Genomic DNA, 26,168 nt, shown 5'->3' on the forward strand with positions numbered 1-26,168 from the left:
TTCAGGTAGTTGAAAGCAGCTATCAAATCCCTCCTCATTCTTCTCTTCTGCAGACTAAATAATTCCAGTTCCCTCAGCCTCTCCTCATAAGTCATGTGTTCCAGCCCCCTAGTCATTTTTGTTGCCCTCCGCTGGACTCTTTCCAATTTTTCAACATCCTTCTTGTAGTGTGGGGCCCAAAACTGGACACAGTACTCCAGATGAGGCCTCACGAATGCCGAATAGAGGGGAATGATCAAGTCCCTGGATCTGCTGGCAATGCTCCTAGTTATACAGCCCAAAATGCTGTTAGCATTTCTTGATTGCATTGTTAGCATTTCTTGATTATTACTATTTGCAATGTTTTGATTGTAAATTGCATACCAGATTATTATGAATGCTGTTAGAAAAGGAACCACTCATACTCCATTACATAAAAACAACGAGGAGTCCGGTGGCACCTTAAAGACTAACAAATTTATTAGGACATAAGCTTTCATGGGTAAAAAACCCACTTCAAACGCACTTCTTCAGATGCATGTCTCCTTCAGTGTAGCTATTTTTACGTGATAACGTTGAGTTTTGCCTCTGTTTTAGTCATCCAATACATTTTGTCACAATACCTGGATGGAAAACACTTCTGTTGTGCCTGTCCCTCTAGCTTTATGGATTTCTGCATAGATTCATTTGCGTACTATTTTCCAACATATCTGCAATTAAAATGCAAAGATTACATGGTCCATATTTCAAATTCTGTATGTGAAAAGGCTTAGAAGTGACAAAAATTGTGGAGAAAAATATATTCTTTGTCAGCAATAATTAGTCCCTCAGCAAGAGAGACCAGGCATTGATGAAAATGTGTTCGGATTTCACCAACTTGTGCCAGAGCTGTCACATAATTACAAAGAAAACCCATATTTGTGTCATGTTCTGTATCTCTTAAACAGTGTAAAATGTTCCAGCAGCACTGAATGAATTAAGGATGCTTTTCTCTTGTAGGCCAAGGGTAAGGAAAGACAATGGCTGAGACACCAAGCTATTGGAGAGTTAGATGATGCCAAAATAATTGATGGACTAACAGGAGAAAAAGCCATTTATAAACGACGGGGAGAGCTTGAGCCAGAAGTAAGTATTCCATAACTAATGGGTGCAGCTAACGAGTTTACTAGTTTCTTGAGCTCCATTATACTAGCCTAGTAAAGATGGTTAACAAGTTTAAATAAAATGAAATGACCATCACATCTTTCCTCACTAACACACTTTATCATGATATAAGAAAACTTTCCGCACTCAGGTTTTCGGATTTGCAAATTAACAATTCTAATATAAAATTAATGAGAAAATGAGTGAATAATTAAAACCTAAATAAAAGCTTTTAAAAATCTACTATTTTATGACTACTCATCATTTTGGATGTTCGTCAGAAAATTTTTTGTCAGAATTGAAAGAGTCATTGAAAGAGAAACCAGTTGACACACACCAACAAAGCAACTTTAAGACTAGTTGTCTTGATCATCATTATATTGTAATAGCCAGATTTAATATAGCAGATTATTTTTAATTTTAATGTTTAAAGTTTACACATGAAGGAATTTTATTTTGCAAACAATCATTTAGAACAGCTTTCTTCTCAGTAGCTAAATACATATTTGATACAACTCTCTCTAAATTATTTTTCATGCTACATGGTCTCACTATTTGTTGTTTTGAACAGCTTATGCAGCCTAGCCATCCTACATCAGAGCTCAGTAAGGGAAAAGCTATAATATCCTAATTTCTAGTACTCTTCAAAGTGCTGGTTTTGTATTTTTCAATACATTATAAAAAGAGCAGGGAAAATGCTAAGAAGGAAATTTTACATTTTGAATTAAAATATATAAACATGGGCTTCAGTGGGATGGGGGGGAAGTTGATATTGCAGTCCTTTGCATTAATAATAAAAAGAAGAAACTAAACTAAAAATTATCAAATGTTAGCTGAATGAAAGAGAAATATTTGGAAATCAGTTACAGATAAAGAAACGTTTTAAATATTTGTTTTTTTGCCAGACCATCTTTTAATAGCCTTTCATTTGAATCCAGACTTGTCTCATTCCATATGGGATAAAATACCTTTCCAGAATCTAGTATGACAGAAATTGTTAAAACAGACATTTAAGGGAGAGGGGGAAGTGGGAGTGGGGAAAGCTTTACAGTCAGAATGTACAAAATTGAGGAGTTAATCAGGAAAAGACTTCACACATTTTTAAAAAGGTATTAACTTCAGCAGACAAACTTTACAACCTTATAGGAGTCCCCTTTAGTACCATAATTCAAGGAGGCGTTACCCTTATGACGCTTGGCAGAAACTGGATTTTTGAGATTCCTTCTATTGTAATAAAATGTTGTTAATTAGAAATATAGCAGCAAAGGTATTTTCCCTATAAATGTGTGGAATCGTCGTATTTTGTTTCCAGCCATTGAGTATATAGAACAGAGAAAGAGAGAGACTAGATTCAGGTATCTAAAATAAATTTTTCTCAACTATTAATCAGAAAAATTCAAATAATTTCACCTTTTTTAAACATAATCTGAACTTGCTAGAGAGAGATGGCCTGAGTTTTTGTTGTCTAGTGTTTTTGAAAAGTGTGTGATAACTCCTTTTAAAGTGTTTTGTTCTTATCAAAACTGTGGCTTTCCCAATCATAAAGTTCTTTCTGGTACTTTTCTCTCATAGCTTGGGAGCCCTCAGCAGAAGCCTAAGCGTCTGCGCCTGGTAGTGGATGTTTCTGGCAGCATGTATCGCTTTAACGGGGTAGATGGTCGACTAGAGCGTTCCATGGAGGCTGTCTGCATGGTCATGGAAGCTTTTGAGAATTACGAGCACAAGTTTAAGGTAATTATAGCTGGGCCAGGAGTTTAGTGGTAATGCGTACTTGCACAGGCTGCGTACGGGCAGTGGAAAAAAGTATTTCATTACTCTGTCTCGCCAAAGAGTATTATTCATTCATGTAAGGAAATACAGACTTAATTAAATCTGTTGCTAGCAGCCTGAAAATAATACCAGCCCCTGGATAGGAAGCACTGAACACTATGAGTGCAGATTATGATTCAGTTTATGAAACTTTTTTTTTTAAACAGAAATATTTAAGCCTATAAAACACAGGGACATGAGCTCAATGCACGCACAAGCATGACTAGCCTTTGTTGGTGACCAGAGCTCAAACACCCATGCATACATGCTGGAAGAAGAACCAGGTCCTTCCCCTCCGCTACACTCGCCATTGTTTCCAATCCTGCTATGATGATCTGAACATAAGAAAAGTGTCTATTTCTCACACTGACTGGTATAAGACCCAAACCTCATTTCAGATAATTCATAAGGGAAATAAAAATTGGGTTTATGCCCTCCTCCCTTTTTCTTCTCTATGATATATAAATATGGCTTGAAAAGTTTTCTTAAATTTAGAAATAAGGATGCCAGGTCTGGAGTTCCCTGTTTTGCTGGAGGTCATTCTTGGAGAACCAAAGCATGAGAGCTCAGCCCTTAGTTGAAAGGGTACAGGTGTCAGATATTTAGCAAAGACCTTTCTTCCAGCTATTCAGGCATATAACTTAAAATAGGTGTTAATCAAAACAAAATATGAAAAGTTTTAAATAGAATGAATAAAAATCCTGTCCTTATCTCAGTCAATCCATTTTTATTTACATATTGACTTGGCAGAATTCAGTTTTTTTTTTATTTTGACAGATTCGGTGTTTATTTTTATGCATTTTTTTCTATTTTTATCTATTTAAATTTTCACAGTTCTGTGAAGATGTGGGTGTCAGAAAACAGGGGAATCAGACAATAATTATTTATGACAGACACTGAGATTTGAGAAGGTAAAGCCTTATAACCATTAAAACATAAATTGTCAACATCACATGTCAAAATATACAATGTAAATATCCTTAAATCAAACTCTAATAAGTTCTCAAACAGCATTTTTCTTTAAATGACTGCTTCTTGGAGCAGCTGGTACGGGAACCCACAAGGGGAGAGGCAACTCTCGATCTAGTCCTGAGTGGAGTGCAGTGTCTGGTCCAAGAGGTAACTATAACAGGACCGCTTGGAAATAGTGACCATAATATAATAACATTTAGCATTCCTGTAGAGGGAAGAACACCTCAACAGCCCAACACTGTGGCATTTAATTTCAGAAAGGGGAACTATGCAAAAAGGAGGAGGTTAGTTAAACAGAAATTAAAAGGTACAGTGACTAGTGTGAAATCCCTGCAAGCTGCATGGACACTTTTCAAAGACACCATAATAGAGGCTCAACTTAATGTATACCCCAAATTAAAAAACACAGTAAAAGAACTAAAAAAGAGCCACTGTGGCTTTACAACCGTGTAAAAGAAGCACTGAGAGATAAAAAGGCATCTTTTAAAAAGTGGAAGTCAAATCCTAATGAGGTAAATAGAAAGGCGCATAAACACTGCCAAATTAAATGTAAAAATGTAATAAGAAAAGCCGAAAAGGAGTTTGAAGAACAGCTAGCCAAAAACTCAAAAAGTAATAACAAAATGTTTTTAAGTACATCAGAAGCAGGAAGCCTGCTAAACACCCAGTGGGACCTTTGGACGATCGAGATACAAAAGGAGCACTTAAAGATGACAAAGTCATTGTAGAGAAACTAAATGAATTCTTTGCTTCAGTCTTCACGGCTGAGGATGTTAGGGAGATTCCTAAACCTGAGCCATCTTTTGTAGGTGACAAATCAGAGGAATTGTCACAGATTGAAGTGTCGCTAGAGGAGGTTTTGGAATTAATTGAGAAACTTAACAGTAACAAGTCACTGGGACCAGATGGCATTCACCCAAGAGTTCTGAAAGAACTCAAATGTGAAATTGCGGAACTATTAACTAAGATTTTTAATCTGTCCTTTAAATCAGCTACTGTACCCAATGACTGGAAGATAGGTAATGTAACGCCAATATTTAAGAAGGGCTCTAGAGGTGATCCTGGCAATTACAGACCTGTAAGTCTAACATCAGTACCGAGCAAATTAGTTGAAACAATAGTAAAGAATAAAATTGTCAGACACATAGAAGAACATAAATTGTTATGCAAAACTCAACATGGTTTCTGTAAAGGGAGATCATGTCTTACTAATCTATTAGAGTTCTTTGAGGGGGTCAACAAATATGTGGACAAGGGGGATCCAGTGGACATAGTGTACTTAGATTTCCAGAAAGCCTTTGACAAGGTCTCTCACCAAATTCTCTTAAGTAAATTAAGTTGTCATGGGACAAGAGGAAAGATCCTTTCATGGAGTGAGAACTGGTTAAAAGACAGGGAACAAAGGGTAGGAATAAATGGTAAATTTTTAGAATGGAGAAGGGTAACTAGTGGTGTTCCCCCAGGGTCAGTCCTAGGACCAATCCTATTCAACTTATTCATAAGTGATCTGGAAAAGGGGGTAAACAGTGAGGTGGCAAAGTTTTCAGATTATACTAAACTGCTCAAGATAGTTAAAACCAAAGCAGACTGTGAAGAACTTCAAAAAGATCTCACAAAACTAAGTGATTGGGCAACAAAATGGCAAATGAAATGTAATGTGGATAAATGTAAAGTAATGCACATTGGAAAAAATAACCCCAACTATACATACAATATGATGGGGGCTAATTTAGCTACAACAAATCAGGAGAAAGATCTTGGAGTCATCGTGGATAGTTCTCTGAAGACGGCCACGCAGTGTGCAGCGGCAGTCAAAAAACTAAATGGAATGTTAGGAAACATTTAAAAAGGGATAGAGAATAAGACAAAGAATATCGTATTGCCCTTATATAAATCCATGGTACGCCCACATCTTGAATACTGCGTACAGATGTGGTCCCCTCATGTCAAAAAAGATATACTAACATTAGAAAAGGTTCAGAGAAGGGCAACTAAAATGATTAGGGGTTTGGAACGGGTCCCATATGAGCAGAGATTAAAGAGACTAGGACTTTTCAGCTTGGAAAAGAGGAGACTAAGGGGAGATATGATAGAGGTATATGAAATCATGAGTGGTGTGGAGAAAGTGAATAAGGAAAAGTTATTTACTTGTTCCCATAATATAAGAACTAGGGGCCACCAAATTAAATTAATGGGCAGCAGGTTTAAAACAAATAAAAGGAAGTTCTTCTTCACTCAGCACACAGTCAACCTGTGGAACTCCTTGCCTGAGGAGGTTGTGAAGGCTAAAACTATAACAGTTAAAAGAGAACTGGATAAATTCAAGGAGGTTAAGTCCATTAATGGCTGTTAGCCAGGATGGGTAAGGAATGGTGTCCCTAGCCTGTGTTTGTCAGAGGATGGAGATGGATGTCAGGACAGAGATTACTTGATTATTACCTGTTAGGTTTACTCCCTCTGACACCTGGCATTGGCCACTGTCACTAGATAGGATACTGGGCTGGATGGACCTTTGGTCTGACCCAGTATGGCTGTTCTTATTTTGCCCATCCATAAATTTCAGTTACAATCAAAGGAAATAATGTGCAGTGGGTTTGTGTGTGTATGGTGAAATTGACATTTACGACATTTATCCATAAAAATCGACTCCTTCTAAGCCTATTTACATAGCTTCTCTGGTGGCATAATCTTACCAATCTTCCATAGTATCTTCTGGGAAATGACAAAACAAGATTTGAATTTCTGATGTAAGAAACAAGGAAAAACAAACTTTCAGGCCTTCATTAATCAAAGTAAAGAAATTTTTAAAAGACAAAGCCTATTTTTTCCTTTGCTGGTTACCCTTAAACCCTGAGTTGCAAATGTCTTCAGTTTAAGGATCCAGAATTTTTTTCTTTGTTCCAGTTTTTGTTGCCATCTCCTCTAAATTTTGGTACTTGGTCAGTTCCCTTATATGAGAAGAAAAATATAAAATCATTGTTGGCAAAATAGATGACACAAGAATTGGTAGAGTGGTAAACAATGATAGGGGTAGGTCAGGTATGGAGAGCAATCATCTGGATCGCTTGGTAAGGTGGGCTCATTTAATACAGCCAAATGCAAGGCCATACATCTAGGAACAACAAATGTAGGTCGCACTTACATGATAGGAGTCAGTATCCTGGAAAGTAGGGACATGGAAAAGGATTTAGGGTAATGGTAGTTAACCAACTAAATATGAGTTCTCAATGCAGTGCTCTAGCTAAAAGGACAAACGCCATCACTGAATGCATAAACAGAGGAATAACATATAGGAGTAGAGAGGTGGGATGACCTCTGTGTACAGCATTAGTGAGACCATTACTGGAATATTTTGTCGGTTCTGATGTCCACACTTCCAAAAATAGGAAAGGGTTCATAAAAGAGCTACAAGAATGAGTACCGGGTCTGGAGAATGTTCCTGATAGAGATTTTAGAAGCTCAGTCATTTTGTCCAAGAGAAGGTTAAGAGATCTACAAGTGCCTATATGGAGAAGTGATTTCCGATAGTAGATGGCTTGTTATCATCAGCTTGCAACCATTGGATTTTGTTACACCTTTTTCTACTAGATGAGACAAAGAAAGTGCACATTTTTAAGAGTGAGAGCAATAAATCATTGAAACAACTTCCCAAGGCATATGTTGGATTCTCTGTCACCTGAAGTCTAGATTTAAAGGCTGGATGTCTTTCTAAAACATAGACTGTAGCTCAAACAGAAATAATTGTGCCTTGGTGCAGAAATTACTAGACAAGGTTTTATAACCTCTGCTATGCAAGAAGTCCAACTAGATGATTGCAATGCTGTCTTCTGGCCTTAAAAATCTCAGATCCCGCTCTGTGGGTTACAGATCATCAGCTCGTATTCAGAAATAATTTCAATTGGCTGGGCATGTCCCCTAATGCATAGGGCCAAGCCACATATTTGGCCATATAAATAGTTAAAAGTGTAGTTAATTGTAGTATTGGTCACCCATTTAACAACCAACTTAATGGTTATAAAAATACACACAAAAACGGAACACAGTTATTAGTTGTGACAATTGCCACTCTCGTAAAGAACTGCAAGGCTCATTCTATACTTAACATAATAGTGGTGGATAGGATATTGGAAATTTGTGGCACACCAAGGAGGCATTCTCCTCTTGCATTATGTCTGCTGCACTTGAGTTGGACCTTAGCTCAGTTCTCCCGTGCATCAGATCTCTGTTCAGTATAGGAGAATGGAGGTGGTGTCAGGGAGCTAGATATAGCTCCCTGATTCTGCCCCAGCTGGACCCATCTTGAATTAGAGCAGCTCTTATCTGGGACAAGTGAGATATTATTCTTTCTCCATTTCTCTCTCTGCTGCTTCATAAGAACTAGACACAATTGGAGCATAAGGTCTGCAGAAGACCAGTGTCATCACTAGTGCTGTTCTCTCCAAAGTTGGCAATGAGGGAAAATGGCCTCACATTGCACTGACCAGCAGAGTTGATCCAAATGGGCAATGGGGGAGCCCTGGACCCATGAAATTGTAGGGCAGTGGGTGCACCAGCCACAGCTGAGCTAACTCTTGTTGAGCTAACTGTGCTTCCCCCATACATACTATCCTTTTATCTCTCTTCCATGAGACAAAGGTTTCCTTGTTATCAGACTAGTCTTTAGAGTGTTTGGGAATTGTAGCCTGACTTACTGATTACATGATAAATGAAGTAGACTCACAGTTTTTTCCCTCTGCTACTTTACTTCTCTAGAGGCAAGAGTTAAATGGCCTTCACTCTCTTCTTTTCTCTCTTATCCCTCCACCTTTCCCCACGCCCTTCCCATAACTTGGTTTGACAGAATTTGTTGACCTTCAGAGATACTTGCTGATACCTCTTCCTGTTGTAGACTAATGCAGTGGTTTTCAAACCTGTGGTCCCTGGGCCCCTGGGGGTTTACAGACTATGTCTAAGATTTCCAAAGGGATCCCCACCTCCAACTGAAATTTTTTAGGGGTCTGCAAATGAAAAAAGGTTGAAAACCACTGGATTAATCTCTCAGAGGAGCAGCCATTTAAGAGCAGATTTTAGGAGTTTCTGGTGCAAGGTCTGGTGGATCTGTGAAGCAGCAGTATAAGCAAAATGTTCAGAACTGATTACATATTGAAATTCTCTGCTCCTGTTATTAAAGTTCTATTTTTGACTGCTTAAAACCACTCGCCAGCCTGTGCCCACTTTTTGTTCTTGTGCTTTAATTAGTTCTCTGCTGAAAAGGGGACTGAATCAGAGAACTTTTTTCCCTTCTTCACTGTGCTTTCTCAATACATATATATTACCCTGTTGGTCACCATCCCATGAGACAAGGATTTCCTTATTGTCAGATTAGTCTTTAGGCCTGACATATTGATTACATGATACATGAAGTAGACTCCCTTTTTTTTTTCCTCTGCTACTTCACTTTATTAAGGGGCAAGAACTAAAAATGCACAATGTGGTTGCTCCAAGACAGACAATATGGTAGTGATCCATTTAAGGTTCAAAGAGTGACAATGGACATTTCTTGTCTATCTGTTCGCCTTTATGCCCAAGGTGGCTATTTGTTTCCAGTTCTCATAGGGACAGCCTTGTTCAGAGAGGAAGAGAAGGGAGACTCTTTCTACGATCAGGGAATCAGTTGGTCTAAATTAACTGCCATCTTTTAAATTCCTCCTCCAAAATCACCTCTTCTATGCATCTCACAAGGGCTTAGCCTCTAACTCAACATATTAAAGGTGTGGGAGAGAGGAGAATGAAGCTCTAGAACTGAACCTTCTTCCAAGTCTCTCAGTGCATTCTGTGCTGTCTATTTAGATTCTAAGCTTCTTGGGGAAGGTAACATGCATCGTTCTGTGTCCAATTGTCCTGTAAGTGGCTGAGCTCCTTGTTGGCATTTAATAAATGTTACTACCACTGCTAACTGTGTAGTACTCCAGGAGGTCACATTTTTAAAGGCCACTCCTAAATCGTGCATGCAAAAGGTGCACCTGCATATCCATCTACCCCTTTTCACATGTGCAAATGCCAGGATACACATTATAATAACAGTCATTTTGCAGATTTGAAATTATTACAGCATCTTTTCTAGTGTTGTCCATCTTACATGGTGAACCTATTTGAAAATGCAGTACCTCCTAAGATGGACGTTAGTTCTGTGCTTTATATAAAGTACAAAGTCCTATGGTTTTAGATCAAGAGCCATAACTCTGTTATTAGACTATGCAGCAAAGGTTTTATGAGGGTTTCAAAAATCTTCAGAAATGGTTCCATGAACTGCAAGCTATATAATTGTTGGGGAAACGTCTTAAGTTTTTGATTTATAGTGATATTAAAAGGGAGCATTACACATTTTGTATACACAATTCGGGAGGCCACAGCTGAGAAGCTGACGTTAGAGGCAGTGCCATTTAAGTGGAAGAGGAAAAAGCAGAAATGTTCTGTAATGCTTGGCAACATAATTTCTTTTTTAAAGTCAAGTGGGTGGCAGGCTAAATAAAAGTATTAAAGGGTATATTTAGTGTTGTCCAGAACAGGAGGGGATTTGGAAGCTGGTATTCCTTCCAGCAAAAGCCTGTCTGATTTGTAATACATTTTCCATTCAACACACATGGCCTTTCATTTTTCCTTACTCCTTTGAAAAAAGCAAATCTCGGCGCAGAGTGCGGTAGCAGCAGTGGAAGATGATATTTTTCTCATTTCACGCACACTTTCTGAATTGCACAGTAGCAACAACACAGTATGTGCTGTATTTAACAGCAGAGTGGAATGAACTTTTACTAACTTCTGAAGAAAAGTAATGAACTAAAAGATGATATTTAGGGAGACTTGTGTTTTGCAGTTTGTATACCCAGAGTAAAATCTTTCACAGAGCATCCGATGGTATTAGAAAATTCAGCACCAAGTAGTGCAATAATCAATTAAGTCAATGAAGCTTGCACCAATTTAAGCATTACTGGGCTATTTGATTTGTGCTGTAACACACATGGGCTGTAAATCAACTCTAAAGAGAACATAAGAACGGCCATACTGGGTCAGACTAATAGTCCTTCGAGCACAGTATACTGTATTCCCACAGTGGGCAATGCCAGGTGCTTAAGAGGGGATGAACAGAACAAGTAACCGTCAAGTGATCCATCCTCTGTCACCCATTCCCAGCTTCTTGCAAACAGAGGCTAGGGACACTTCAGAGCATAGTTTTGCATCCCTGCCCATCCTGGCTAATAGCCATTGATGGACTTATTCTCCAGGAATTTATCTAGTTCTTTTTTTAACCCTGTTATAGTCTTGGCCTTCACAACATCCTCTGGCAAAGAGTTCCACAGGTTGACTGTGTGTTGTGTGAAGAAATACTTCCTTTTGTTTGTTTTAAACCGCTGCCTATTAATTTAATTTAGTGGCTCTTAGTTCTAGTGTTATGAGAAGGAGTGAACAACACTTCTCTGTTCTTCTTGTCCACACCTGTCATGATTTTATAAACCTCTATCATATCCCCCCTTACTCGTCTTTTTTCCAAGCCAAAAATTCCCAGCCTCTTATTAATCTCTCCTTACGTAGAAGCTGTTCCATACCCCTAATCATTTAAATGCCTCTGCATATTGAGTGGATGTTTTCAGAGAACTATCTACAATGACTCCAAGATCTCTTTCTTGAGTGACAAAAGCTAATTTAGACCCTATCATTTTATATGTATTGGGATTATGTTTTCCAATGTGCATTACTTTGCATTTATCAACACTGAATTTTGTCTGCCATTTTGTTGCCTAGACATCCAGTTTTGTGATGCCTTTGTAGCTCTTCACAGGAACTTAACTATCTTGAGTAGTTTTGTATCCTCTGCAAAGTTTGCCACCTCCCTGTTTACCCCTTTTTCCAGATCTTTTATGAATATGTTGAATAGTACTGGTATCCTTGGGGGACACTACTATTTACCTCTCTCCATTGTGAAAACCGACCATTTATTCCTACCCTTTGTTTCCTATCTTTTAACTTATTATTGATCCATAAGAGGACTTTCCTTCTTATCCCATAACAGCTTCCTTTGCTTAAGAGCTATTGGTGAGGGACTTTGTCAAAGGCTTTCTGAAAATCTAAGTACACTTTATCCACTAGATCCCCCTTGTCCACATGCTTGTTGACCCTCTCAGAAAAATCTAGTAGATTGGTGAGGGATGATTTCCCTTTACAAAAACCATGTTGACTCTTCCCCAACAAATCGTGTTCATCTATGTGTCTGATAATTCTGTTCTTTACTATAGTTTCAACCAATTTGCATGGTACTTCAGTTAGGCTTACTGGCCTGGAATTACCGGAATCACCTCTGGAGTCTTTTTTTAAAATTGGTGTCACATTAGCTATCCTCCAGCCATCTGGTACAGAAGCTGATTTAAATGATAGGTTACATACCACAGTTAGTAGTTCTGCAGTTTCACATTTGAGTTCCTTCAGAACTCTTGGGTGAATACCATCTGGTCCTGATGACTTATTACTGTTTAGTTAATCAATTTGTTCCAAAACCTCCTCTAATGACACCTCAAGCTGGGACAAGTTTGGAAATCTCCCTCACATCCTCAGCCACGAAGACTGATGCAAAAAATTCATGTAGTTTCTCCACAATTGCCTTATCTCTCTTGAGCGCTCCTTTAGCATCTTGATCGTCCAGTGGCCCCATTGGTTGTTCAGCAGGCTTCCTGCTTCTGATGTACTTAAACATTTTTTGCTGATACTTTTTGAGTCTTTGGCTAGCTGTTCTTCAAATTCTTTTTTGGCCTTCCTAATTATATTTTTACACTTCATTTGCCAGAGTTTATGCTCCTTTCTATTTTCCTTGTTAGGATTTAACTTCCACTTTTTAAAAGATGCCTTTTTGCCTCTAACTGCTTCTTTTACTTTTACTTTTACTTTTGTTGTTTAGCCAGAGTGGCACTTTTTTGGTCCTCTTACTATGTTTTTAAATTTGGGATATACATTTAAATTGAGCCTCTATTATGGTGTCTTCAGAAAGTTTCCATGCAGCTTGCAGAGATTTCACTTTTGGCACTGTACCTTTAAATTTCTGTTTAACTAATGTCCTCATTTTTGTGTAGGTTCCCTTTCTGAAATGAATTGCTACCATGGTGGGCTGCTTTGGTGTTCTCCCTCCCCCCAGAGATGCTACATTTTATTATGTAGGGTCACTATTACCAAGTGGGTCAGCTATATTCACCTCTTGGACCAGATCCTGTGCTCCACTTAAGACTAAATCAAGAATTGCCTCTCCTCTTGTGGGTTCCAAGACTATCTGCTCCAAGAAGCAGTCATTTAAGGTGTCATGAAACTTTATCTCTGCATCCCATCCTGAGGTGACATGTACCCAGTCAATATGGGAATAGTTGATATCCCCCATTATTACTGAATTTTTTATGTTTATAGCCTCTTTAATCTCCCTTGTGTGTGCAGCCATGCTTGTGAGGCTAATGTGTGAGGCTAACTTGCATTATGTTTAAAAAAAAAAAAAAAAACCTCCACCAGGGTCACACCCAAAGTTCTTAATTCTTACTTAATCTTTTCTCCCAATGGCATTCATGAGAAAAAGCATTGTCTGCTGCTAGACACTGAAAGATAAACAGAAGGCCAAGATGTTCTGCATTTGACTTCTCTTTATAATAGTTGTTATTTGGGAAGCTGCTTTCGTAAGCCTTTTTGTGCTAATAATTCTTAAAGTGTGAGACTAATAGCATTGATTAAGTCAGTCCTACTGCAGCCAGGTGCTCAAGCTTCCAAGTAGTTTTTCAGATACCTTTTTGCCTTGGCCTGCAGTTGCCCATAGACAACTCTCATACAGGAATGAGAAGCATGGATCATGGATCTCTCTCATACAGGATCTCTCTCATACAGGAATGAGAAGCATACCAAACTGTGACTTGGTTTTGTGATGTGTGGACTAGGAGCTACTCAAACCCTATTTTCACAAATCATCTAAATTCAAGTTGAACCTAGTAGCTTCAGAGTGAAAGACTCATTCAGTATTGTCTTGTGCTAAGCAGCAGGGTGGTATTCCCAGGCAGCAAAATATGGAATACCCCCTTAAAGTTATTTGAGCATAAGCTTTCATGAGCTACAGCTCGATGAAGTGAGCTGTAGCTCACGAATGCTTATGCTCAAATAAATTTGTTAGTCTCGAAGGTGCCACAAGTCCTCCTTTTCTTTTTGCGGATACAGACTAACACGGCTGCTGCTCTGAAACCCTTAAAGTTGGTACGCTAACATCAGTGTCAGAACAGCCATCTGGGGAAGAAATTAGAAGGTCCAGACCAAAGAGATAGTACATTACGAAAGAGTCATACAACCTTAAACGCAAGAGAACCTCATCTCTGCACTTTATGTAATTTAGAAAGTAACCCATATTGTTTTGGACAAAATATATATAATTTTTGGAAGCGATACGGTATTGAATACTGAGAACTGTGCTTTCACCGTGTGACCATTATTGTACTGGATTTGTTTCTCTACTAAGCCCAAAGTATGCTGAATGCAATCCTATTATTATCGTTATTAAAAATCGGAAAACATAATGGGGCTCTTGGAACTCACCCCTCTGGGTATATCCAGCCATAGGTTTTGATCTATTGTGCAGACCTAAAAAGTGAAGGATGGATTTTAAAAAATAGCACGTAACACTTTTTTTTTTTTCCAGATCAGAACGGAGGTCACATAAACAGCTTTTCAAACATCAGAGCTACTCTTTAACAATCCACTTCTTGTGTGCCAGATTGCAGGGAGAAGAGAGTAAATTGTAACTCGACAGATAAAATGGGCAGTGTGAAAAGCTAAGATTCTAATCTCACTTAACACCACTGTAAAGCTGGTGGAATGAGTCAGAATCAGACCCAAGAAATATAATGAGTTACTGATGCTTATTTTCATTAGTTTGGGCAATTTTATCTTGCAAAAGTGTTTTAGTGGTAGTGAGAAATTGTGGTCAGTTCCTTTAAACTGATCATAAATGTAAACTGCAGTCAGTATTTATCTTTTAGTTAAAAGCAAATTGCCTTTGATCAGACCTCATGTCATTCTGAGTCAGCAGTCACTCCTTATTCTTAACAGATTACTCTTTAATTCTCTTTCCTGCAGTACGATATCGTTGGACATTCAGGAGATGGCTTCAACATTGCATTGGTTGGGAGTGACAAAGTTCCCAAGAACAATAAACAAAGATTAGAGATTATTAAGGTAAATCCTCTTAATAAATAGCTCTGGATAATCAAGGATTCTAAAATGCTGAGGATAAGTTCCTACAGGTCACAGAATACAAAAAGTAAAGAGAGGGAAGTTGCTGGAAGGTAGGCAAAGGAGGGATACGAGGAGTCATGTATGTAAACACGAAGCTGGGGAAAAAACTTCTCGACTTTTAAAAAACCTGTGCCATAGTAATAGAATAAGGATGCATCTCTTTGGGATCTATGTCCTAAACAGTCCATTAATGATTATAGGAAGTTCCAAACACACTGATCAGTTGGTGCAGCTACATGGAAAGCTCTCTGTTAATAAAAAATATTATTGTTAACATGTAGCCACTGGTGAGTGAAACTCTGGGGGTGATCCTTAATATTTGTTTGTACAGTGCTTGGAAGCCATAAAGTGCTGTAACAGCAGTAAGAGTATGTAAACTCCTAGACTGGAAAGGTGTTAAACCATCATGGCGAAGCGAACATGTACTGTCATGTTTATGTACTAGCTTTTGCATAGGAAATGGCTTTGTCCTCCATATTCTCCATTGCAGAATAACACATTTCTTCCTTGTTTTGTAAACCATACGTTTAAATCATTTTAAAGTCTGTTTTGTCACCATGAGCGGGCCCAGATTAACCAATGTTCACTTGTGGCACTTTTTCACGGAGCCCCACTGAAAGAGGGCCCCCCACCACCAAACAAAAACAAAATTGGGTGTTGCAGCCACTTTGTGCACCAGGTCACAACGTCACTCACTCAGATTTGGGGCAAACACCCCTCTGTCGTGATGGAGGAGTAGCTGGGCCAGACCTGAGCAGTTCAGGGCCGTGTGCATGTGGGCTGGGAAAGGGGAGGGAGTGGAGCTGGGCGACTGGGATTGAGAGGAGCTGCCCTAGCCTGGGATGGGAGCATTGAGTCGGAGGGCAGTGGTGAGGAGCTGGGGAGAGTTGTTGGTGGGCTATGGGGTAAGTGCAGAATATTGGGGCCTGCGGAATGGGATGCATGTTAGGGCTGCTGGGATGTGGGGGGGGGGGCTGTCAGGATAGGTGGGGTGGTGAAGGATTGTAGGTATATGTGGGATAGGAGGGGCATTCAGGGGTCTGTGTGTGGGGTGGGGAGAGAGGGGCATTCTGCGATTTGTGGCGGGGGGTGGCATGTATGGGACGAAAGCACTTTAAGAAAGGTGGGGGCCCCATTTCCACAATGCATAGGGCCACAAAATTCTTTAATCTGATCATGAGTCTTATATTTGGCAATAACACTTCATTCTGAAGTCCATTAGTCTAATATACATTATGAACAGAAGGGATTTGGTCAGGGTATTCTCCCTCAGATCTATAGCAATGGGGAAACCCAATCTCCAGCCTACCATAGTGTTTTACTTCTTCACTCTCTAGTTCTGAAAGCCAAATTCCCTCCATGTGATTCTTCCAGTTCTGACATTGCAAATTGGATTTTAAGAATTTATGGTTGTACTGAGTGAAATGAACCTTTGACTGAATCCTAAAATGCTGCATATTCTCTAAAATCTGGAGCAGAATGCACATTAATAAATGTGTTTCACTTAATATGGCTTAGAAGAATGTTTGCTCCCTTTCATACCAGCTAGAATGTATGTTTTATTTGGAATAGTTCTCTCTATACATTTCCTTTTGATTTTGTTGTGTACCCAGATAATGCACGCCCATGCTCAATTCTGTATGAGCGGAGACCATACCCTGGAAGGGACGGAGCATGCTGTTCGTGAAATTGCTAAAGAAGAGGCTGACGAATATTTTGTCATAGTTTTAAGCGATGCAAACCTTGAACGATATGGTATCCCACCAGCAAGATTTGCCCAAACCTTGACCATCAACCCTCAAGTTAATGCTTTTGCCGTATTCATAGGATCCTTAGGAGACCAGGCAGACAGGTAAATATATTGCTGCTAGTCCCTGAAAAATACAATGATTTGCCGTTTTCATGACTTTAAAGAGTGCTTTCAGAAAAATGTATGTCGGTGCAATGACCAAGCAACAAGCAGAGTTCTGCTCTAAGTGACAGGTCGGTAAGATTTGATTCTTGTCCCATGTCGTTTGATGAGCAGTGGTGACAGCACAGGCCTTATGCTACTTATCAGCAACTTTTTCCAGCCAGTTCAAGACATTGGTGGCATCAAGAGGGAGTCCATTCAGTTCTCTGGCTCCAAGATAGCGGCTTTCAAAGGCATAAATCCACTACGGAATTAAGGTTTTGGCCACAAATCGGCACCCATGGACTCTTCCCTAACGAGGGAGTTACAAATACATGTATCTAGTCTAACTACTAACTATATTTCTGAGATATATATATATATAGACATACACACACACATATATATACACATAGCCTATATCATAACTAGGGCCCTAACAAATTCACGGTCCATTTTGGTCAATTTCATGGTCATAGGATTTTAAAAATTGTAAATTTCATGAATTCAGCTATTAAAGTCTGAAATTTCACGTTGTTGTAATTGTAGGCGTCCTGACCCAAAAGGGAGTTGTGCGGGGGTCGCAAGGTTATTGTAGAGGGGGTCGCGGTACTGCTACGCTTGCTTCTGTGCTGATGCTGGCGGCGGCGCTGCCTTCAGAGCTGGGCACCTGGCCAACAGCCGCCACTCTCCGGCTGCCCATCTCTGAAGGCAGTGCAGAAGTTAAGGGTGGCAATACCCCTATCCCCCTAAAATAACCTTGCGACCCCCCAGCAACTCCCTTTTGGGTCAGGATCCCCAATTTGAGAAACGCTGGTCTGGCCTGTGCAATCTGTATAGTATAGGGTAAAAGCACACAAAAGACCAGATTTCATGGTGGGAAATCAGCTATCACAGTCCGTGACATGTTTTTCATGCCTGGGAATTTGGTGGGGCCCTAGTCATAGCTTGAGATGGTACAGGGGAGACAGAGAACTTTTATACAAGCCAACCTTCTGCATCTGCTGCCCAGTCACTGGTACATATGATTCAAAGCTATTATCTCTATCATAAACATGTGCCAGTTACCACTAATGTTAAAGGGCCAATTCTACTTTAAAAAAAAAAGTCATTGACTGAAAGGGTGGTAGGATCAAGCCCAGAAGGAGTTAGGCCACAACATGTGGTATAATTTTAAAAGGTTTGGAACATGCAGCTGCACAGTGGTTGCTGTTCATTGAATTTCTGCAGGTTCCATCAATCTTTTGTTTGTGTTCCCCATAAAGAGCTCCTATTTTGAAATATTATTGGAGATTGAGTTTTATTTTTCTGACTGGAAAAATGGGTTCATCATTCATATTCATCCTTGAGGAAAAGAGGTTATCAATTTGACCAATTTACTAGATTTGGAATATATATATGACACAGTGTCACTGAAATACAACTGCATGTATGTGCATAATTAAGCAAAGCTTTCCTTTAAAATATAATTTTGGGTGGGAAGGCGGGAAGGGAGTTGTTTTTATTCATTTTTCTTTCCACATGGCTTATATTTTCATTTCAAATGGGCGATCTCTGGGATTGAGTTTATAGTCTATAGGGAAATGACAGTGGGACACAAATATAAATTAAAACTTGTTTTAAAAAATCAGTGAAACAGTATACACCAAAACTGCTGATTAAATATTAGTGATGTGAATTTTGTTATGTACATCTTGTGTACTATTAAAAGCTTTGAATAAAAATGTACAAGGCTGACTACCTTAGGCCTCGGGCTAGCAGCTGTAGAAAAACATGAATTCAATTTAACCTAGGCTAGAAGCTGAAGTATCAACCGCACATTTATAGCCAATATATAAAACTTCAGATAAAATCAGTAGTTTCTGTGGGGTGGAGTTAAAGTTTCCCAAACACTTTGTCAGGTTAGTACAGTAACATTTTTAAATGAACTAAATGATTCCCCTCAGAGAGTGAGTTTTTAGTTGTTTCTAGAAGATCAGCTGTGCTAATACCTTGTTTGGTCACTGGTACCTTAATCTCAGCAGAGATTTTCACACACCAGAAACAGTGACCATAACAAAGGAATGGAAATCTGTAGAAACAGGTCAGTTGTCTTGCTGAAAAGACCTCTGTGACATAACCGCTTTCAGTGTTTCCTTGCACTGCTGCTTTCCCAAGCTTTTAATTGCATAGTGCCGCAGTGTGAATGGCATGTATCAGCAAGGTATTCAAAAGTAAAAACATCCTTTCTTAAGGAACTCTCAGGACTCCTTGGTTTGCTGTGAGAAACATAATTTGTAATGGTAATTCTTTTTTTCCCCCATTCTGATCCCTAGGCTGCAGAAGATGCTACCAGCAGGCCGGTCTTTTATTGCCCTGGATACCAAGCAGATCCCCCAAATCTTGCAGCAGATCTTTACATCCACCATGTTGTCCAGTGCCTAAGACGTTCCTGTTACTATTAAATAATTAGACATTGTAACAAACACAATTCAGAAACAAGCTGCCTGGTGAAAGACAAAATTAGCTCCTGTTGAAGATAAGAACTATAAAACTGATAAATATAATTTTCGTATTGAAATATTACAGTCGCTTAATCAAAATACCAAAAATAACACTGTGTAGCTTAGATTTTTGGTGAAATCGTACAGCATAGCCATCAGGTGACTTAAAGTTCTGCATTCAGAGGGGTAAGAGAGTACAAGGGGGTTGATGTAGTGCACAGAATATCTGTGACAAATGAACAGAGAGACAGATAACAGATTGCTTGTGGCCATTCTGGCTGATATATTGCCAGCAGCTCTTTGGGACAGCATCATTTTACTCGATTTTATTATCAGTGTTTCTTGGGGTTGAATACCAAGTTATACAGCAATGTGCAAGTCGGACACAGCTAATCTACCCCACTGTTGTGTGTGCTGTGTTCAGAATTAGAAATGCAAGTAACTGCACATTCAAACAAGACTGCTCATCCTGATCTGCATCTGACCTTTGCTGTTGGATGTCAGGAACAATAGAATGGTCTGGAAGCTCAGAACATTGCAGTATAAACATACATTATTGGATCTGGCGCACAACTCAGAATAGTGAAAATCCCTAGAAAAAAGTTAAATTATTTTTTCCTGGAAAGACAGAGGTGAAAGGGGTCTAAGACTTATCTATGAACATTTCAAAAGGGTGCACCACCATGACTTTGCCACTGCATGGTAGCAGTTGATGACATCTAGTTTCTCTGTTGCCAGGAATCCTAGGAAAGGGCCTCTTCCCCCAGAGGCTGGATGCGCTCATGGTTTTTTTACATTTTGCTTCCACTTCAAGAGCTCTTTGCATGTTCTGTTTTGGTTTCTAAAATGTGGAGCTGGAGGGCAGATCTGTGTGTCAGAAAAACACTTTTAATAAAGAAGAAAATAAGTAACAAGGAAAAATAGATCAAGAGAGTAAAAGTATGTGGTTTTTATTTTGGTAGGAAATCTTGTTTGGGGGTCTTCTTTTAATACAGAACATTCTCACTCTGCATCTTTTCTATTGTAAGTATTTTCCTCCCATTTCCACATTCTCAAACAGGAACTCTTGCTTTAGAATTAAATTGGTTGAAGTTTGTACAGCACTTTGAAGATGAAAATCCCTATAGATGAGCTAACTAATAGTACTTTTGCAATCACTGTGCTTCAGGAACACTGGAATACATAATAAATTGAATTCACTATCCTACCGCGAGTAACTGTTAGCTCTCATCACCACCAATAAAAAGACTCTTGCCCCATGGTTGATTATTATAAAGAGATGAAAGATGCAGGAAAGAGCACTGTCTCCAATCATGCTTAGAAGTTGTGGTACTTCACTGCAAAAATGAGATTCCTAACTCCTACAACATTTCTAGCTACATTAAAGATGCTGTTTGGGAGGGATGAGGGGTGATGAGAGAGAATCTGTTTGTTTCTTCATTTCTACAAAACCATCACAGTTTTTAAATGTACCATAATGCATTTTTGCTAGTCTTGCCATTTTCCACCATGTCAATCCCGCAGCAGCATTATGGACCCAATCCTGTAAGATGATGAGAACCCTCAACCTCCATTCAAGTACAAAGGCAGTCAAGAGTGCTCAGCAACTCAAAGACTGAGGCATTCTGGGAGCTAGGTGTCTAAGTGCCAGGTATGGCTCTACTGCCGTACAGAAAACTCCTGCCTAACTCTGTAGGTGCCTAAACTCGCTCAGCACCTAACATTTCAGGGTAAAAGTGCCCTAGGCCCCTCTGTTTCTGCCTCTGGGCATGCGGTCGAACACTGATTTCCTGCCCAAGTCCCAAAGCAAGTCACAAACCAGGGAAGACTGGGATTCAGCCGTCTAAATCATGTGCAGAGTCCGCTACTGTAGGAGTGCTCAAATGTCCCACTCAAAACCCAGCCGGAGGAGGCAGTGGGCCTGGTTCCCACTTTATAACTTTTAGCCCATTGGTTAGAGCACTCGCCTGGGATGTGGAAAAGCCAAATTAAATTGCCCCCTCTGCCAGATACCTAATACCATGGCAGTATGTCTTTCACCAATATTGTGAAGTAGTTGTTCAAACTAAACTCCACAGATAAACCTAATTCAAAATGAGTTTAAAAACTGGCCAGGCAATCAAAGCAACACCCAGCTGGACTGTCTTATGCTTCCTGAGGAGAAGAGATCACTGGGATACTACTCTGTGAGTGGATTAAAAAACAAATCACACAGTTACTGCCTACACATGTCAAAATATGATTATATAAGCTTCTCAGACTTATAAATACATTCATTGTATGTATAACAGCCCCCTAAGTATAACAGTGCTAAATGGAATTATTACTCCTTAGCACTCAACTTTTTGCAATTTCTCAAAACTCTACTTTTATCCTTAAAGATTCTTACAGTTAGGAAAATACTTTTCCCTTTTAAATTAACTAAAGATTTTATCGTACTTACTGTACTGTAGACCAGTGCTACTCAAAGTGGTGGTCCGTGGACTGGTGTCGGTCTGCGAGCCATCGGCTGCCAGTCTGCACGCACATTGGAAAAAAAAATTGCCGATCCCCCACATCAGCTAGCTTGAGAAGCACTGCTGTAGACCACTTGATTGTACAGATCCATCTCTGGTGTAACTCCGTTTACTTCAGTGACCTCATTATCTTTGCAATAGAGATTAATGGTATTTCTTTTGGGGACACAGTAGAGTAGTTTAGATTAAATTTGAACTAACATTTTAAAAAGGAGACTGACAAGGGTAAATATGTTTACAAAAAGTATAGCTCACATCACCTCAGATTATTAAAAATGTTCAAAATCTCGTGTACTAGTTATTTATGCTGTTTATTGAATTATGTGCAGTTCTTTCACCTGGCACAATGAAAATATTTGTTTTATTTTGTTTCCAGCCAGTATCTATTCAATTTTATTTTCCGATTCCATGTACTAACAACATGCTGCATCAGTTTCAACCCAAACACTTCAAGGGAATTTTTTAAAAAGCATCTTCCGGTGGAATTTAAGACAGCCCCCCACCGCCTCCCCTGCCCCAAACCATTAAATGATTTCAGTTGGTTCTGGAAGGGTTTTTACTTATGTCTCTCACTTCTGGGACATAGTTGACCTGACAGTGTCCCTTTACATTGTTATAATATGAGAAATTCCCTCTGGACTCTCTATATCTCACCTGCTTTAATATCCATCACTCTTGCATTGAGAAATCAAAATAGCAGCTGTTCTTCCCCTCCTTCTAGAATCTACAAAAAAAATTTCTGCTGCTCAGACAGTTAATAGAAGAATTTAGCAAACTCACACTGGTCTTCTGTGTCCTTAAGTCATGACAGAGCTTTCAAATGTGCATTTAATTAAAACAATTATGAAAAACATCTTGATTAGCTGTTCACTTCAGCACTGCCTGTTTAGCATTCCAGAGTCCACCAAATATTCCAGAGTCCACCAAAGCACATGTACCAACAATCCCCTTAAATTGCCATTTGATTTAATAAGACTTATTGTATCTTAAAATGACATATGACTTCTCCTTTTCCCACTGTTAATTATACCATCTTAGGAGTTTGAAACAAATCTATTATTTACTGAACTGCCATTGCTTCATTGCATGGATATTATTGTTTGTTATTGTAGGGTTCTGATTTACTGCAACTGATGTGTCATTAGCATCCTTGCTTAAGTAATCTTAAGGCTACCTCTAATAATGCAATTTTTAATTGGTTTTCTTTAAAATCATTAAATGATTGTGTGTATAAAGTGTAATCGTACTATTTGTTGTTTTTCATTTCAAGCAGCATGAGGCAGTTTGATGTATTTATTACCATCAGGATTATGATGCATACTGCAGCAAATGGTATAAAAAGAGGACAGAATGTATTCTGTTGGAATGTGAAAAGTGCATTAGACAAGCACATTTAAAAACTTAAAGTAGCCTTGTATTGTTACTTGTAAAATGCCCTGTGTTAGTATAAAGCGCCTAAATAGAAGCTTGAAAAGATTAAGAGCAGGTTGCTAATCCTTGACACTGACTCCAGCCGTGGTGGTGTAGCTGTGCTGGTCCCTGGATACCAGAGAGACAAGGTGGGTGAGGTCATATCTTTTACTGGACCAACTTCTGTGGGTGAGAGAGACCAGCTTTTCTTCAGCTCTGTGTAAGCTCGAAAGCTGGTCTCTCTCACCCACAGAAGTTGGTCCAATAAAAGATATGACCTCACCCACCTTGTCTCATTGACCCAATCAGTCATTCAGTTACATATTTTGAAGTTTATGTCGTTACAATCTATCATCTGTAGCTTAGTTTCCTTTGCAGACATGCCTGGAAATCATTATGTATGTAATGCTATAGCTCAGAGTCTTCCTTTGTAAAATTTTAATTTCTTAATTTATGTAACAATCCATGGAAAGACAAACATACAACAGGAGCAGTGCTATTGAATTGCAGTATGGCCCCTGTCTTCAAAATTGGGTTCTTATCCAGGAGTTTATTGGGCTATTGTGTATCTGTAAAATAAACTTCACAGCTGCTGTCAGGTTGGAGACAAATGTGAGCGCTCTAGAGGTTGTGCTTTTTTTGCAGGGGCTACGCGTTTTAAAGCCATAGATCAAAACTGCTTGAATACTTGTGTTACAGATGTGTTTAAGAAATTACTTTTGTTATGTTGTTCATTGCAAGTATCTCTTTGATTGTTAAAGTTTCTATAAAACAACTGAGAACATACAAGCTAATTTACCTGATACCAATAAAATTCACTAACTTGTACTGAAGGCAGAAAGATATACCACCATCAGTAGTCTAATTTATTTGTATGTTTGTATTAGAGGGGCTTGATATTTTTTGTTGTTTTATTTGTAGTTTGAATATAGAGTTTTTCATCACTGTTATAAGTGTAATAATGGCTAGCACGGTGCTGTATGGCTGTGAGATAACCCCATTCCTAGAAGCACGAGAAGTGATTGGATTTCGTGTCAGCCTTACTTTCTCTGCCTCACTCCCCATTGCCTATTTTTCTTTTCTTCTGTAATTTCGAGAGGATAAACTGTCTTGATGACATTGATAGAGAATGGTTCAAGAAAGGATAGGCAACATTTCTCACTTTCAGTCTCTGCCCAAATTATTATAAGAAGGGCACTCATGGCATTCAAGTGTTTTTACAGCTGAACAGACATTTTCTATTAAGAGTTTAAGATGAAATTCACTCAGTGTGGCCTTTCCAAGTCCCTAGTCACCACACAAACTCTGCTGAAGGCTTTAAGCTTCCAGGGACACTATGCACTGTAGTGTATCTCCCCATTAATAAGGAAGGAGGTATATAGACACAGTTGCCAAGTCCCTCCTATGAAATGCAGAGTGCCCTCAAGTGCCAGAAAAGTCACTGGGACTTTAACACCTTGTAGGTCCATGCTGTTAAGGAATGATAGTTTAAAAAAAAAATCTATAAGCAAATCTCTCAAGTGACTAAACACTATTCACTGAGAATGTTGCCTGTCCTTTCTATTCCTACAGAACAATGTGTGCTTGTTTATTTAAAATGGTTTAAACCCTATTAAACAAAGATTCCCCTAGAAAAACCACTTGCAAAGCAAACTCAACTGGAGAAGGACTGAAGAGCTTTTGGGAGCCAAGGAGTAGTCTGAGTCTTAACTTTTAAACAGAGAGAGTGTTCTCCTTGCCACTCATACAATGATTCATAAACAGATTATTTTTGAATGCCAATGTTGCATAACTGCTAAGTAAGTAAACCAAATTTTACATGTGGTATTTTTCTGGCCAATGTGCACATTGCTATGAAATGAAGCAGTGTTATGTTCTGATAGTAGAAGTGTTATCACTTGGATTAACAATACATATAGCCTTTAAAGTGAAAAGAACCATAGTCCACATTATTATCCAAATGAACAAGCAACAATCTACCTAATTTAAAAGAGATGCTTTTAAAATGACCCCATTCTCATCTTTTATTTCTCACTGGTTAACTTTTCTGAGTTGAGTTCACATTCTCTTTCATAAACAGGTTAGATCAGTTTTCTTTCTGAGGCCCCCCAGTGTCCTATTAAAAACTCCACAGCCCCCTTGTGCCACAACAACTGTTTTTCTGCATATAAAAGCAAGGCGCAGCTTTAGGGGGTAGCAAGCAGGGGACCTGCCCAGAGCCCCATGCCACAGGGGGCCCCATGAAGCTAAGTTGCTCAGGCTTCAGCTTCAGCCTTGGGCGGAGGGGCTCAAGCCTCTGGGCTTCAACCCCATGCAGTGGGACTTTGGCTTTCTGCCCTGGATCCCAGCAAGTCTAATACTGGTCCTGCGTGGTGGACCTTCTGAAACCTGCTCGCAGCCCCACAGAGGGCCCCGGACCCCTGGTTGAGATCCACTGGTTTCGATCAGATGATCACATAAGTGCGCTTGAAAAGGAGACCAGCTGTGACACTGAATATTCAGAGTGAACTTTTCAAAAGCAGCTAAAGGAGTTACGCTCTTTCACCGACTTTCAAAGAGCCTTTGGAAATTCCAGACAAAACCAAAAGATGTTATAATGTCAGAACTATTTTACAATCAGATTCTACAACCAAGCTAAGAAAGATGGGATTTAAAATATATGAACTTTGGCTTTCTGAACTT

At 39.2% G+C, this 26,168-nt stretch overlaps 1 protein-coding gene across 1 annotated transcript in view; it reads left to right on the forward strand.

Moving 5' to 3' along the window:
- The window catches only part of VWA8 (von Willebrand factor A domain containing 8), a 291,052-nt gene extending 266,733 nt beyond the window's left edge, over positions 1–24,319 (forward strand). Inside the window, exons 41-45 of the mRNA XM_084611928.1 lie at positions 979–1,104; positions 2,695–2,853; positions 15,028–15,126; positions 16,800–17,038; positions 19,393–24,319. Of these exons, the coding sequence (XP_084468054.1) occupies positions 979–1,104; positions 2,695–2,853; positions 15,028–15,126; positions 16,800–17,038; positions 19,393–19,501 (732 nt within the window). The 3' untranslated portion in view covers positions 19,502–24,319. The remainder of the gene's footprint in view (positions 1–978; positions 1,105–2,694; positions 2,854–15,027; positions 15,127–16,799; positions 17,039–19,392) is intronic.
- Positions 24,320–26,168: the final 1,849 nt, after the last annotated feature.

Source organism: Lepidochelys olivacea, assembly GCF_965140295.1.
Source record: "Lepidochelys olivacea isolate rLepOli2 genome assembly, chromosome: 1".
NCBI classification, from domain to species: Eukaryota; Metazoa; Chordata; order Testudines; family Cheloniidae; genus Lepidochelys; species Lepidochelys olivacea.